Source organism: Ceratina calcarata, unplaced genomic scaffold (assembly GCF_001652005.2).
Source record: "Ceratina calcarata isolate Rehan_Ccalc_2016 unplaced genomic scaffold, ASM165200v1 scaffold151.2, whole genome shotgun sequence".
Classification (NCBI taxonomy): domain Eukaryota; kingdom Metazoa; phylum Arthropoda; class Insecta; order Hymenoptera; family Apidae; genus Ceratina; species Ceratina calcarata.
This window is the reverse complement of record NW_017136308.1, coordinates 1338675-1352429: the sequence shown is the minus strand read 5'-3', so window position 1 is coordinate 1352429 and position 13755 is coordinate 1338675. Positions and strand designations below refer to the sequence as shown.

Genomic DNA, 13755 nt, shown 5'->3' with positions numbered 1-13755 from the left:
CTGCGATATTCTCATTCGACTCAACTTTACATACTTCAATTAATTTTTCTTTTACACTCTCATGGACATAGTGATAATGAATTTCTATATGTTTCGAGCTAAGCTTATGCTAAACATATAGTAAGAGAAGTAGTCAAATCTGATTAAGCATAACTCAAAAACTTTGTGGTAAAATGCGCTGATTTTTAAAAATATCTATGAGGTGCTTAATTAATTTTGTCGAAAGTTTCGTGATTATCTCGAATAGTGTTCATGTAAGTGATAACTGCTTTAAGAGGAGGACGACGGTGTTAACGTGTTACCTAAATTGCTCATGCATCTCATTGAATTCGGAGCAGACTTTATGTTGTGTGGGAGATGTAGGCTATTCGGTCCACGAAACAAATTATATTCGCGGAGAAAAGCGGTTGGTAAATTCGAGGACGATTTCCCGGAGCTCCCCAGGTAATCGAGCAAACGAGAATCCTAGAATCGGTCAATTTCGTTTGAACGTGGTTTCGTAGTGAAAGGAGAGGAATAGAATCGATGGGAAGGGGACGATATTTTTCTTTCTCGGGATGAATCAATATTTTAACCGGCTGGAAACTTCCCACTGTTTCTGCGTAGACACCCTGGAATCGTTCGAACGGGTGTAGAAAGTTTCTTAGTAAACGCGACCGAGGATCGATATTATTTGGGCGGTGATGGCAAACGGGAAATTAGAAAGAAATGTTTCGCCACGTGAAACTCGAGTCGACGGACGTCTGATTCGTCGGCCAATATTTAATAACGCTCTGTCTCGGACGCGAATGAACCGCTGAAGAGAAGCCAGGAAACGGTGTTATTTTCGGATCGGTTCGAGACATTGTAGCGTGCACTAACTGCACGTAGTTGCAACGTTCCACGGCATCGTCCTGATACGAAATTTTCAACCGACGATGCTTACTACGAACTGCAATCTATGCATCGTACCGATTGTGGGATACAGACGAATTTCGACTGCTTTGAGACGGACGCGACAGTCGTTTAGAATTCGAACTGGATATACCTAGCTCTCGTCATGAACAGGGTTGGCGCGCCTACCTTTCGATTTCTGGGTCAGGTCAGAAGGGTGTGGTGAATGCTTCGAGTGCTGATCGCTCGATGATTTATCGAAACGAGGCTGCAATTTCATTAGACACCGCAGACCTTCGCCGATGATCACCAGTTAAGCAGATTTCCTCCAGAAAGGCGCGGCTTCGTATCTTCAAAATGCGAGTTCGGCCTTCACCTTGAATTTCGTCGGTTCCCAGAAAAGTTTAACACTAGATTACCCAAGGAAGTCATTTTGACTGCTTTTGGGCAAATGTATAAATAATAATGCATAAATTATTTTTTTTCCCAAGTGAAGTAAATTTTTTTTATTGTTAACATTTACTAACAACTTGTTATATGACTGTAAATAATATAAAAAATATTAAAAATTAATTTTAGACAAATTTCTTTACACATTATTCTTTCACAATGCAGTCATTTTTACTGCTTTTGGGCAATGTAGGTATATACTAAGTTTCAGTCTTTCTAGTGTTAATCGAACCATCGATATCAGATCAATTTCTATTCAATTTTTCACTTCTTCGATGACTTCGTACTCGAGAAATGAAAAGGAAATCGTTTGGCGACATGCTTTCGCGAATAATTCAAGACGAAATAGCGCGAAGAGTCGCGCAAGAGTTTCGCGGTAAAACGATGGAAGATTGGCACGGTGGAGGAAAGTTTTCGGTTTGAACAATAAGCAGGTACAGCGTGACAAATTGCTGTTATTCATCGGAAGATCGCGAGGCTGGCTTCAGCCTCGTTCATTTGAATTTCCATGTACCTTTCTCTGGTAACACGGCCGATTGTGAGACTTCTAAAACTTCTGGCTCGACTTCGCCTCGCTGTGTTCGTCGCGCGTCATAACTCGCGCTTGTCCGTGAATGAATTTCTATCGCAATCCGTCCGACGTGTGAGCAGCGTCGCGAAACGATCGTCCATCGAATACAAAACGTTCGAAAGCGACCCGGACAAAAACTGGCTGAATCTGGGTCAAACGTCTCCTAAAAAACAAAATAATTCCTCCCTCGCATATTCATCTTTTTTCGATTTCTCGTCGCGCACGAGAACAAAGAATGCTCCTTCTGAACTCTCTGCCTGAAGATTAAAGAACAAATACCGCGGATCAAAAGAACGTACGGAGGAAGTTGGAAAGAAGGGCCGTAGGGAGAGAGAGAGAGAGCGAGCATGGTGGCAACGGGGGCAAGGTGCAAGGAAGCAGGTTGCTGAGAGAAAGAAACAAGGAGGGAAGTGTACGGAACACATAAACGGCAGTGAGAGTGAATGGATCGATGAGACCGTCTCGACGAGGCGGGCGCAATCGCCGACACATCCTCAGGGCCAAAATGTCGTTCATCGATCTTCCGGATCAGTTATTTGCCAAAATTTGGTGCCATCGCTCGATGGACTCGTTCGAATTATTGAAATTCTATTACATTTCGTGGCTTCTCTTCGTTACTCGATAGACGAAGGGTAGAGATTCTCAACTCAAGTCACCAGTTTTCTACTCAGTTTGTAAAAAACCTGTAGATTACGTCTGATTACGTCGTTAACGTCGAAAACATGATTTTCGTCAAACAGAAAACTGATGACATGAATCAAGAACTCATCACTGGCGAAGGGGGTTGTTCGACCATGCAACGGTTGCCCGATTATAACGATACGCAACGGTGATACGATACGAAGGTACGACACGAATTTATGAGAATCGCTTGTCGCTTCTTCTTGCCGTTCATTTCATTGGACGTCTCGCGTCGGAGTGAAGACCGTAGAAGACGTTGCGCCGTCAGTTGCCGCGATTATGAGCTATGCTCACTGCCAATTTATCTGGTGTCGGGATCACAATGCTGTGCGTGCATTACTTGGGGTCACTGGCCGCGAACCGTATGATACAATATTTCCACGCTCTTTTCCTTATTTGTTCAACAGGATCGAACCGCATCGACGCTGCACTTACGATATTCCCGTAAAGAGTTAATATGCTAATAGAGATGTCGATGCCAGTTTCGCAGAATTATTTACGATCGCGATAACGCGATCTGCCTCCCGGGTAATACCGTCTACTATGGATAATAAATTCGCAAACATTATCGATCATCCGTAAAAGTAGATTGTCTCGGCGATGACCAAACGGGAGCAGCCTTTGTCTTTACTCTGTAATACCATTGTCTTGTGTTATAATACCTCTTTGTGCGACGGTACAGTTACAAAGTGGCACGGTAAACGGGCCACGTGCTCCTAACGCGGAGTCGCACAAATATTTCCTTCCCGTTTTACACCAATTAACGATTAAAAGAAGTCTAGATCGCACCCTTTCGTTTCTCAAAGTAACTCGCTATTTGGGAGAGTCCCTACAATCGACTTATTTTAAAATAAGAATATGAAGTGAAAATTTCATTATTAAAAATTATTAAAGTCGTATATGTTTTGCAAATGTTATCGGGCTACCTTAACACCTGGAATCTACACACGTTCGGATCGGTAACACGCACGCATGCAGAATATCGCGAATCGTCGTGTTCCCTTTGATCGAAGTCCGTGGGAAGTCGACCAGAACCGTTCACTTTCGCGATTTCTAGTTGCCCGCGGATTCTCTCTACTCTGTTCCCCCGCACGAAATCGAAAAATTGCAGGCTATCGCAAGCGCACGATTAACCGGGATAGAAAAATCTTACGAGCGTCCGTATAATTTTTTAGTTGGGATCGAACATCTTTTTCCGTGGAGTTTTAAAAATACGGAGATGAGCCAACGGAGATGCACCTGACGTTAGAGAGGAACGTGGCGCGTCTTCGAGGCGATTCGAACGATTCACCGAGCCGATGACATAATCGACGAGTGCGTGCATACGAATCGTGGTCACCGCGACTCTGCCCACGGAAGCGAGCGTGCGATTAATGCGACTTGGCTGTTGCAAGACCGAGGAAAAAGGGTTATAACTGCGAAGACGTAACGAACGCGTGACGCAATCGACTGAAATTACAATAATCCCATATTCATCTTTCTTCGACCGGTTGCAAAATACTGCGCGTGCTCGACCGATGATTGCAACGGTGCTTCTACCATTCCTTTCGAACGACACTTTTAACGATTGCGATACATGATCGTTAGACCGTTTCATGGATTCGTCAACAAAGTCTCATCTGCAGAAAATAAAAGGGAGTATGCGAAATAATAATCGCATGACGAATCGCGAACGTGTATTTGTATCTCTGCAGTATTTCTGATAGACGAAACATGTGAGCCTGGTCAGAGCTGGTCTATGATCAAACGCGATCATCCGAGTCTATGTTTACGCCGTTTCGACCCGCAGTCCACCGATTCAGCCTGATTGGTTTTTACGTTGAAACACAGAACTTGGAAGGAGCCACGGAAAGTAGGCGAAGAGAACAAAAGGGGTAGATTGAAAGGCTGGTACGTTGGGAGAATACAAGAGAAGTTGGATAGGATCGACGATGACAACGAGGGCACTGGCTCCTATTCAAAAGTCTTGTTCTCCAGTGAATCAGCTGATCGAAAAAGGAGTCGAACTCCGTACGAAGCGAACTTGGAAGTTTGCGAAGGGGACGTCTCGTAAAAATGAGACCGTGGAAGGCCGTGCAATCCCTTTAATGGAAGGCTCTGTTATCGCGACCTTCGATTTCATCGAACATTATCTCGAGGGCAATCCCGTGGTTACGGGAAGGAGGTTCGTGACGAATGATCATCTACGGGCACTGAGCGTCGGGTTTGACCTAAAAATTAGGGTGAATTCCGCGAAAACCGCATACAGCCGACTCCGTGCCTGGCTGGCCGCTCGTTCTTGAGTGTCTCGCTCAGCGTTTTCGCGACTCGAGTGGCCACACGAGCCTTTCAGACGTTGGAGTAGACGTTGGACCAGAACGAGGGTCGACGAGGAGGGACGGAGAAAAAAATGAAGAACGAATCTATGCAAAGAGAATCGACGAGAAAAAGTCGTTCGCGTGGAGATTCCTTAATCACCCTTGATTTCTAGCCACTTCTGGCTAATTGACTCGAGTTCAGACCGCTTTTAACCACGAATTAACTCCGAGCGTCGGGGCAAACGAGCTTTCCAAATTTCTCAGACGCACTTCAGCGCCTTTCGTCGTTCGTTCACATGCGGATCGATGCGGCTCTCGCCTTATGCAAGAGAAACGGTTGGTACATAGAGAAATGAACAGAATTTCACAAAGGAGGCGAGAAAAATGACGGCTGTTTTGTAAGAGATTTTAGCACGAGACAGAACAAAAAACTTCGAGTATGGTCGCATTGGATGGCCCGAGTGTCGTGCATGAACGCCTCAGCAACGAAGAATTCTCGAATCTGGGACAGTTTGATCGATAGTGGCGTAAACCTGGCCGCCGCGACTCCAGAAATGGTAGCCTAATTGGATCCTCTTTAAATAAGTATTTCAATTTATAACGTCATTCGGGCGCGTCGCTCTTTCAGAGGACGACCTAAGCGTTTATGTAGAATTCTTTGAAACCAAAATACGAATCAGTCGGTTAAAGGACCTTACCAGTGTGAAACGTTAAAAAATCGAATTTTTTTTCTGCATTTTTCGAAAGTTTATACCTTTAAAAATATCATACTAAAATTTCAAGATCGGATCTCAACTAGTTTTCGAGTGGCAGCCTTCTAATAGTACTAATATAATATAAGTAATAATGTAATAGTTAATAAATGCGTTTTTCTCGAAATGGTATTTTCAAATTTGCTGACACTATAACTCAAAGACTAATTATCCAAGAATAATTATAATTTTAATGGAGTGTATATACATGCTTTATTGTTCAATAATCTAAGATATTCATTTTTTCGCCATTTTTTCAAATTTTAACAAAGCTCCAATATCCTAGATGATACAACGGAGAATACCTTCTAGTCTAAGAGCGTCTTTTTTCGAATTTAAAAGACGTGTAAAGCGATACTTCGTTTGCGAAGGAAGAGGATGGAACGAGGATGCGAGCAATGATATGAAAATAGTATAGAGGAATGGCTAGCGAGTTCTGCTTTGAAAAGTACCGTGGGGTTTGTTTGACCAAGCTCTATTTGGATTTCGCGAGCCACTCGTTCAAGGTCGCGCGTCGTCTGCAGCGTTCATAGTGATGCACCGGCGTGCGTTCTGCACCGTCGAGAATCGATAAGCCACGGCAAAGGGATTAAAACCCCTCTGCCGTTGTCTATCTGAACACTACAAAAATGTTGCACCCGCCTATTCTTTTTTTATTTAATCAACCGGCGTGCTTCCCCGATAAATCGTTCACCTTTCTAATTTCCACTCAACGGACGAACACTGCGTGCCACCTTTGTTATTCCCGTTCCTATCGTGAACATTTTACGCAGCGTGGACAAGTAATGGGAGCGTGTAATTTAGAGAAACGATTACCGCAACCCTCGAGGAAAGAAGGGAGTACATAAACTGGATCCGGGTTAATTAACTGGTGTACATAATGGCAATGTAAGGGGTGAAACGTCTTCTCTAAATTACCCTAAAATATGTTAAGCCTCTATTAAAATGATTACTCCAGTTCTTATAAAAAAGATGCTATAATTATACCAACTTTCTCCGAGTCTCACTGTATTTTACTTTACCTTCCAATCCATTTATAAGCGAGCATCCCTCGATAACGGATATAAGTACTAAGTTTCCAAATGGTATCCTAAACCTAAATTATAACCTAAAGTATTTATATTAAGTATAATTATAATACTATAATATAATTGTATATAAGTAGAGTATAATTGTAAACTATCGTAAGACCGAAGTTGTACTCCATGAATCACGTGACAAACGTTGCACGTGCACGTAACAATAAATCGGAATGACTACCGGTGCGCACGGTAGAATTTAAGTACGCATTGGCGAAATTAACTTTTCATCGTGACCAAGGCTCGGCTCGATCGTAGTTGCGAGAAAACGGGAAACCCTACGAACAACCGGCGTAGCATTCGTTACGTGCGATTTAGTGAATACGCAACGATTAGAATTATTGCGCGAATTAAGCTTGGTAGATAAATTAATACAAGTATACGAAATGATCTAATTTTAGAGCGCGGCTCAACGACACATTGAAGCGCTAATCCGCAGCTTTATCAAACGGCTGCAATGCGTGGATCCGTAGACTTATAAAACCGCCCGCTGACGATCATGGTCAGTCGATATCGGCTCTTCTTCTTTTTTTTTTTTCATTTTTCATAGCGAGCGAAACGACCGTTTCGTTTTCAACCAGAGCCACGGCTCCACGAATTTTAACGACACCGTAAAGCGCGACTATTTTAGGAATACGATGGAAGAAACGCGCTTAACACCGGAGATGAGCGCACGATAATGTTGTTCGAAGGAATATTATACGATTAAGACGACTGTCTGGTTAATTGAGTCGTAAAATGTTGTAGGATCGAAGACTGAATCGTAATAAACCGGACGACGGTCGATTATAAATGGGATTTTGTAAATGGCAGTAGACGCAGGTGCCGATTTCTCTGGATATCTTTATTTTTAATACGCCAACGAGAGAGATATAAAAATTGCGTCAATGTCAAGTGGCGTGTAACGTGTCACGACTTGTCCTGAAAATCAGGGACAACTTCACAGTTCATTTTTTTTCAATTCTGAATGAAAATTACGTGCGTCGTAAAAGTGCGTTCCTCGTACACGCACGTACGCACGCTCCGATCTTGAGCATGATAGCAATCAATAACATAATACTGACAACGAAAAGAAAATAAGTAAGGGAATGAAATTTGACAGGTGACATACCGTGGTCGCTTCCTTCGACACTTTCTCGTCCCGTTGAAATTCAGTAGATGATCGTCGCGGCACAAATGGATCCACTAAAATTACCACTCGCGTCGCGCAACGAATCTCGTTTCCTTTTGGTTCATTCGCGAGCGTGTTCGATCCGGGAACGCCGAAACGGTGTACGCGAAAATTAAATGGAGAACGAAAACACCGGGTAAATGCGAAACGAACAACCGCACCTCTGAAGCTTGCAGAAGCAAACTGACGTCTCTCGTGCAGCAAACTTTCGTGTAAGGGTGCAGCACGCGCGTCGAATGGCGGGGAACCGCACGGTTAAACCAATCGCGATCGATCGTTCACCGTGCATTGACCCCCTCTTCGAGGTGCTCGTGAAACAGCGTTTCACCCGGTTCAGAGTAAAGGACCAGGATGAAACGATATAAGATCGCGATTCAACGCGTGACAGGAAGCGAAGGCGAAACGATCGATTGATCGAGCGTATCTTCTCAGCTTCCCCATTGAATTTAAAGGAAATTATGGTTGCTATGGAACCGAGAAGACATGCAAGTACGAAGACGTATCTTAAAGGCGCATGCGTCCACGTGGATCACTATGGTTACGGCGGTGAGTCTGAGGTGAAATACACGCGCCTTTTTTAGTACGCCTATAATTAATAATTAAGGGTAGCTCACCTGGCAAACGATAAACTCGAAATAAGTAAAGTACTTTTGACAATGGAATACATCGCCACGGTCGTTGAATCGATGAAAATACTTCACGCAGCCACTGTTGACGACGAATTTTTCGTACAGGCCAAATTTTTTCCTACGATAGCAACTTTCCAATAAACAGTCCGATAGCAGGATTTCACTGTAGTAATTTTGAAAGTTATAAATGGTGTCTTCCGATTCGTATGGACGGACAATGTCGAATAAGCTTGGGATTCTCTTGCACAGAACTGATGACATGATACGAACAATGACGGCTTGTGATCACTGCTTTATTTTCACCCATTTTACTACAGTACATCTATTATATCTTTACAAAATATTTCATTAATGGGTGAATGGCTCGTCTGATTGAGGATTTGAAGATAAATTTGAAATTTTGGGTATAAATAAATGTTTCACGCTACCGTACACTATAGTATGTTCGATCATTTGGCTCGACACGAAGCTGCGCGCAATCCCATCCACTGCGCGAAATTCAGTTAGTAAAAAGTTCGTCGAAATATATGACACTCGTTTAATTTTTCACAAACGTTCCTTTTAATCACTGCATAAAAAAATGAATACCTCAAGCGACACGGTTTACACGCGATATTTGGAATTATTATTTCTCGGAGTAGATTTGAAAACTGTAAAAAACTTGGAATCGTTGAGTTCTCCATTGTAAAGTGTGCATCAAAATTTGTCAATTAACTGCAGTATGTGTTGCTGCTCCGCTTCTCTCCATTCCGAATCCCCAGCGTCGCCGAGATTTCCCGCATACTCTGTTAAAAGTAAATTCAATATACAAACCGTTGATAGAGACATGCATAATGAAAAACATACCTCGCATGATGTGTCTGATAGTTTTGAGAGATGCTCTTCTTTGAGCTAAGATCCGAGTTACTCGTTGTTTCACAGCTGGCGGACACCCAGTGCACGCTTCTAAGAGTACGTAATCTACTAATTGCAAAATGAATAGGCCACCGTCTAATCTTCTCAGGTACGATTCTTCTTCGTCCTCGTCGTCCTTTGTATTCTTCTCAACTTCCTCCACTTTCTCAAGATATTTAAAGTGCAGTTCCATCAATCGATCTACCTTCTCGTAATCATTTTCTGTAAATTTACTGAGTAACCTTTGACGTTGCTGACCCTTACAATTTCTCAACATACTTGCTATAATCGATACCACATGTTCTGTAAAACGACAGACAGACATAAAACTATTGCCCACCAAACGTGAATAAAAGAAAGTTAATCGGTTTCGTTGATTACCTTCATGCTCTTCCGCAGTGAGCATTCTCTTTCGATTTTTTGTTGGTGTTTTCATGAACAAGGGGAATATCGTTCTTAGTCCGAGAATATCAACGAATTTACTACAATTGTCTCTTCCATCGGGACCATTCATTGCATGATCCAATACCTGTAATAATATTTTTCGACATTGATAGTTATTAATACTTAACGACCCGTGAACTCTTACCTTAAGAGAACCATTTCTAGACATCTTCTTTTCGCGCAACATTAGATTCATGAGCTGGAGGCCCTCTCCTCTTAAAAACCTGTCTCTGTTTACAGTTGCCATTAAACTCGAACATAACACATTAAACAAATTTTCCATCATTTCTTGCTCCTCGGCTGTTTGAGGATCGTGTCTTTTATAATACTGAAATCATCGAAAATATAAATAAAAAAAGGGGTGAATAGAATAAACGTCAAGAATGTACATACTGCTAACTGTTGCAGTAGTACATCGATTCCATCAAGTTCACCAAGGAGTAACCTGTTCTCTGGTGTATTTTGCAAAAGGATGGATAGAAGTTCGCTGGCGTAAAGTTTGTTAGCATCAAATGGAGTTTTCGTTTTGATTCTCCTTAACAGCCATTGCATCAGTCCTTGCTTCCCGGCGTCCGAACACAGTTCTGGTCTGAACTCCAAAAGATTTTCAAAGATAGCTGCAATGATATCCTGTTAAGATCTCAACTGTAACAAATACATAACAGATTAATCCAGTACTGCTCACCTAAGGTATTGTAAACTCCATCGCTCTCCTCTTTCACCAATTCATCCAGCCTTTCTAAGTTTTGCACGAGCAGAGCACAAACTTGCTGCTCCAACAAAGCATCGATCAATGTGTCTGCACCCTCTTGGCTCTCATGCAAAATATCTACGTCTGTTAGCTCCTGTAAAAGATCTACTACTCCAACTGCTATGTCTGTATTCTCGTGAGACAGCAATTCGAGTAAAGAGGGTACAGCACCTAGATCCACCATCAGTGGATACAAATCTGGATTAGTGGCGACGACGTGAAGCTCTTGCAAAGTCTCATGCAATTCTACTTCCGATTCCATGAATCTATCAAAATTAAAATAATTTTTTGTCAGGATTTAATTTGACACTCTATCATTATAAGGAATGACATACTTCTCTGGTTGATCTGGAAATTTGACCCTCATTTCTTGATTCCTGAGTGCTCTCTTTTCAAACAAGAGGACCATCCTTTTGAGTGTGGCTTCGTCTAATGCCTCCACTTCAGGAGCTTCGGTCTCTACATACTTTAGAATATCTTGCTTCTCCTTCTCGGTCAATTGTGGTTCGATCACATCGTTTGCTGGTGAAGGTAAAGCAGCTCTGATGGGTGTAGCGGGCTCACTACTCCTAATTGGAGTCGTTTCAACTTCCCTTGGCTGCCTGTATCTGGCATGGTATGGTGTTTTAATTACCTTCTTCGGTTTCTTAACATTCTCCCATTCATCATCGTCATCCTCTTCCCCTGCTGCTGGCCTCTTTGGTGTGTTCGGTGGCTAACAAACGCGGAACTGATTGTAATTGACGCCAGCTTACACGAGGTTACGGACTCTAATATTTTAAGAGAGAGAAACTTCTAAATATATAGAAATAATTATTTAATTAAGTACGTACTTTGTACGACAGTAATTCGCCGATATCCATTTGTTAAACACGATCGACTTAGTTTTAAAATTAGAACGAGTTATGTGCACTGAACACGATTCAGTTCCTAGCCTCAGCACATATATGTTCCATTATTATAACTAACTGTTTAAAAACGCCAAAATATTGTGTGCTCTGTACTACAGGATAAAAATTGCACTTTCGATGGAATTATAAATTATTTATTTATGTTTACCAACATAAATTCTGTCATTTACAAAAGCCTCTCTTACATGCTACTCGTGTCTCACAACACAACTGAAGATGTCAGTAGCTTCCATTTAATAAAGCATAATTCTTTTATTGCTGTAGAGGAGTAAAAAATTGTATCAAAAGTTTTGTCTATCGTATAACGTCCTCAACAAGTACATATAATATAAGTATCAATAAAGTTTATAGATATTGTGATTCTGAATAGAGTTTGTTAATCACGCCAGTGTTTGACAGCAGTTGCACCAAGTTGCATGCTGTCTCTGTACACGTCATAACTTCCCTGAATGTTGAAAAGCGAAACATTTCGTCAAAAAATATGGAAAGTTTGTACCATCAAACGAACAAATTAGTTCAGGAAACTCAGCATCTTTTCTCGTTTCTTGAGAAAAAGACTCCTAATCTTGACGTTCAAGAAATAGAAGAAAGCATAGAATCAAAAATAAGTCTCATCAACAGGTAGTTATTTAATATTCTATCATTCTATGAATCCCAGAGGGTTTTCGTATTCTCTATTATAATAATCGTACTCGTTTCATACATACAATTTTGTCTCCTTGTCGATTTTAGTAATTGCGAAAGGTTAGACGTTCTGTGCCTGAAAGGTCCAATATATCAGAGGCAGAATGCTAAAATGCGTGTGGATCAATTGAAATATGACAGTCGCCACCTCGCAGCTGCCTTAAATTCTTGGCGAGGCAAAATGATTAGAAAGCAAAGGGAGGAGGCTGAAAGGGAAGCACTGTTATCCAGACAATTCACTACGAATGATCATGTAGACATCATGATAGATCACAATGTGCAACATAATTCGAGTTTAAAAAATGCGGTAAATGGGGTGGATGATCTTCTTCAGAGTGGAAGTAATATTTTGGATAATTTACGATCTCAGAGGATAACTCTGAAAGGAGCTCACAAGAAACTGATAGACATTGGCAATACATTGGGACTTTCTAATACCACAATGAGGCTGATAGAACATAGAGCAAAGCAGGATGGTTTCATATTGGTCGGTGGAATGATATTCACATTACTTGTAATAGTCTTAGTTATAATTTATCTTGCATAGAACACGTTTTATCTTTTAATGTATGCAGAGGAAATATTGAAATATCTCATTTAAGAAATGAGCAAGCAGTTGCTTTTAGACCTGTATAGAAATATTTGACACCTTTTTCATTGTACGAGATGCATTAAGTGTAAATTAGTATTCAATGCTTCACCCTTTGTACGTTGAATTAAATCTTGTATTATCAGTATAAAATCAGTAATTTGTTACTAGTTGTATATTGAACATGGATTTGTACATAATAAAATAAGAGTTAATAATTGTATAAGAATATTATATAAAAGAGGATTTAATTTACCTATTATATACTCTATTAATTAATTTTATTTACACGATGTTCCAAGAGAATATTACACTCTGTACATGAAGTTCCATCTACATACACTTGATAAGGACAATAAACCACGTGCAGACGATAGTTTTATGATTCGCGTGTGAATTACTTTACAATAAATTGATAAATAATAATTATACTTTCATGATTAAATAAAGATTATTGTGCATAGTCAATAAAAATTAATATCATTTTGTATTATAATACTTTTTATTACGAAAGACCTAATTTCTAGTAGGTTAGTCTCTGTTCTTCTCTACGTGATCTTTACTATATCGTACGGATGTCAGTTTATATTTTTGAAGATCTCATACCAACAATAGATATAAATCTTTTCTTATTTCATTCTTCCTTACAAATACACGTTCACGTTTTATACCGATACAAAATGTAAGATAGATGAGAACATTGAGAACGTAGACACGTTGTTTTAAACTTGCAAGCTTTGACTCAAAGCAGCGATCGCATTTGTTGTAAAAAAGACAATAAAAGGATTATGGATTGTTAAGGGACGATATGTTCACGTTATATTTCCAAAAATCGTGAATTTTCGTTCGGGGACAAATTCAATTTTTCAGCTAATGTGTAAAGTGCACGTGCTACTGTAAAATTATGTAACCAGTTTACGTTTTATTTTAAGGTTCTTATTTTTGATTGTATAAAAATAAGTATCTTGCATTACATTTT

The 13755-nt window shown here is 40.6% G+C and overlaps 4 protein-coding genes across 7 annotated transcripts in view; 2 read left to right on the top strand and 2 right to left on the bottom strand.

The window, feature by feature from the left end:
• The window catches only part of LOC108632188 (serine/threonine-protein phosphatase 2A regulatory subunit B'' subunit alpha), a 42600-nt gene extending 34492 nt beyond the window's left edge, over positions 1–8108 (bottom strand). The window contains exon 1 of one of the 3 annotated variants that reach the window (XM_026819469.1): positions 7815–8108. The gene's annotated coding sequence lies outside the window, so the exon portion shown is untranslated. The remainder of the gene's footprint in view (positions 1–7814) is intronic. The other 2 variants (XM_018036602.2, XM_018036600.2) reach the window with 2 other exon arrangements.
• A 667-nt stretch (positions 8109–8775) lies between these two features.
• On the bottom strand, positions 8776–11455 carry LOC108632149 (beta-catenin-like protein 1). Its single transcript, XM_018036524.2, has 8 exons — positions 11426–11455; positions 10928–11307; positions 10527–10858; positions 10235–10458; positions 9987–10169; positions 9779–9926; positions 9350–9700; positions 8776–9288 (listed from the first exon to the last, which is right to left on the bottom strand). The coding sequence occupies exons 1-8, from the start codon at positions 11453–11455 to the stop codon at positions 9200–9202; spliced, it is 1737 nt and encodes a 578-aa protein (XP_017892013.1). The 3' UTR covers positions 8776–9199.
• Positions 11456–11720: 265 nt separating this feature from the next.
• On the top strand, positions 11721–13005 carry Membrin (Golgi SNAP receptor complex member 2). Its single transcript, XM_018036527.2, has 2 exons — positions 11721–12124; positions 12236–13005. The coding sequence occupies exons 1-2, from the start codon at positions 11985–11987 to the stop codon at positions 12732–12734; spliced, it is 639 nt and encodes a 212-aa protein (XP_017892016.1). The 5' UTR covers positions 11721–11984; the 3' UTR covers positions 12735–13005.
• Positions 13006–13104: 99 nt separating this feature from the next.
• The window catches only part of LOC108632153 (cytochrome c oxidase assembly factor 6 homolog), a 2876-nt gene continuing 2225 nt past the window's right edge, over positions 13105–13755 (top strand). Inside the window, exon 1 of one of the 2 annotated variants that reach the window (XM_026819472.1) lies at positions 13105–13306. The gene's annotated coding sequence lies outside the window, so the exon portion shown is untranslated. Of the gene's footprint in view, positions 13307–13402; positions 13709–13755 lie in introns of those variants that run through there. The other variant, XM_018036529.2, reaches the window with a different exon arrangement.

Bases quoted from the DNA above. Each gene is read 5' to 3' on its own strand.
- LOC108632149 (XM_018036524.2), bottom strand. From the start codon at position 11,455: ATGGATATCGGCGAATTACTGTCGTACAAA. The intron at 11,308-11,425 runs GTACGTACTTAA...CGCGTTTGTTAG, and splicing joins GCGAATTACTGTCGTACAAA to CCACCGAACACACCAAAGAG. The intron at 10,170-10,234 runs GTATGTACATTC...CGATGATTTCAG, and splicing joins TACTACTGCAACAGTTAGCA to TATTATAAAAGACACGATCC.
- Membrin (XM_018036527.2), top strand. From the start codon at position 11,985: ATGGAAAGTTTGTACCATCAAACGAACAAATTAGTTCAGGAAACTCAG. The intron at 12,125-12,235 runs GTAGTTATTTAA...TGTCGATTTTAG, and splicing joins AAAATAAGTCTCATCAACAG to TAATTGCGAAAGGTTAGACG.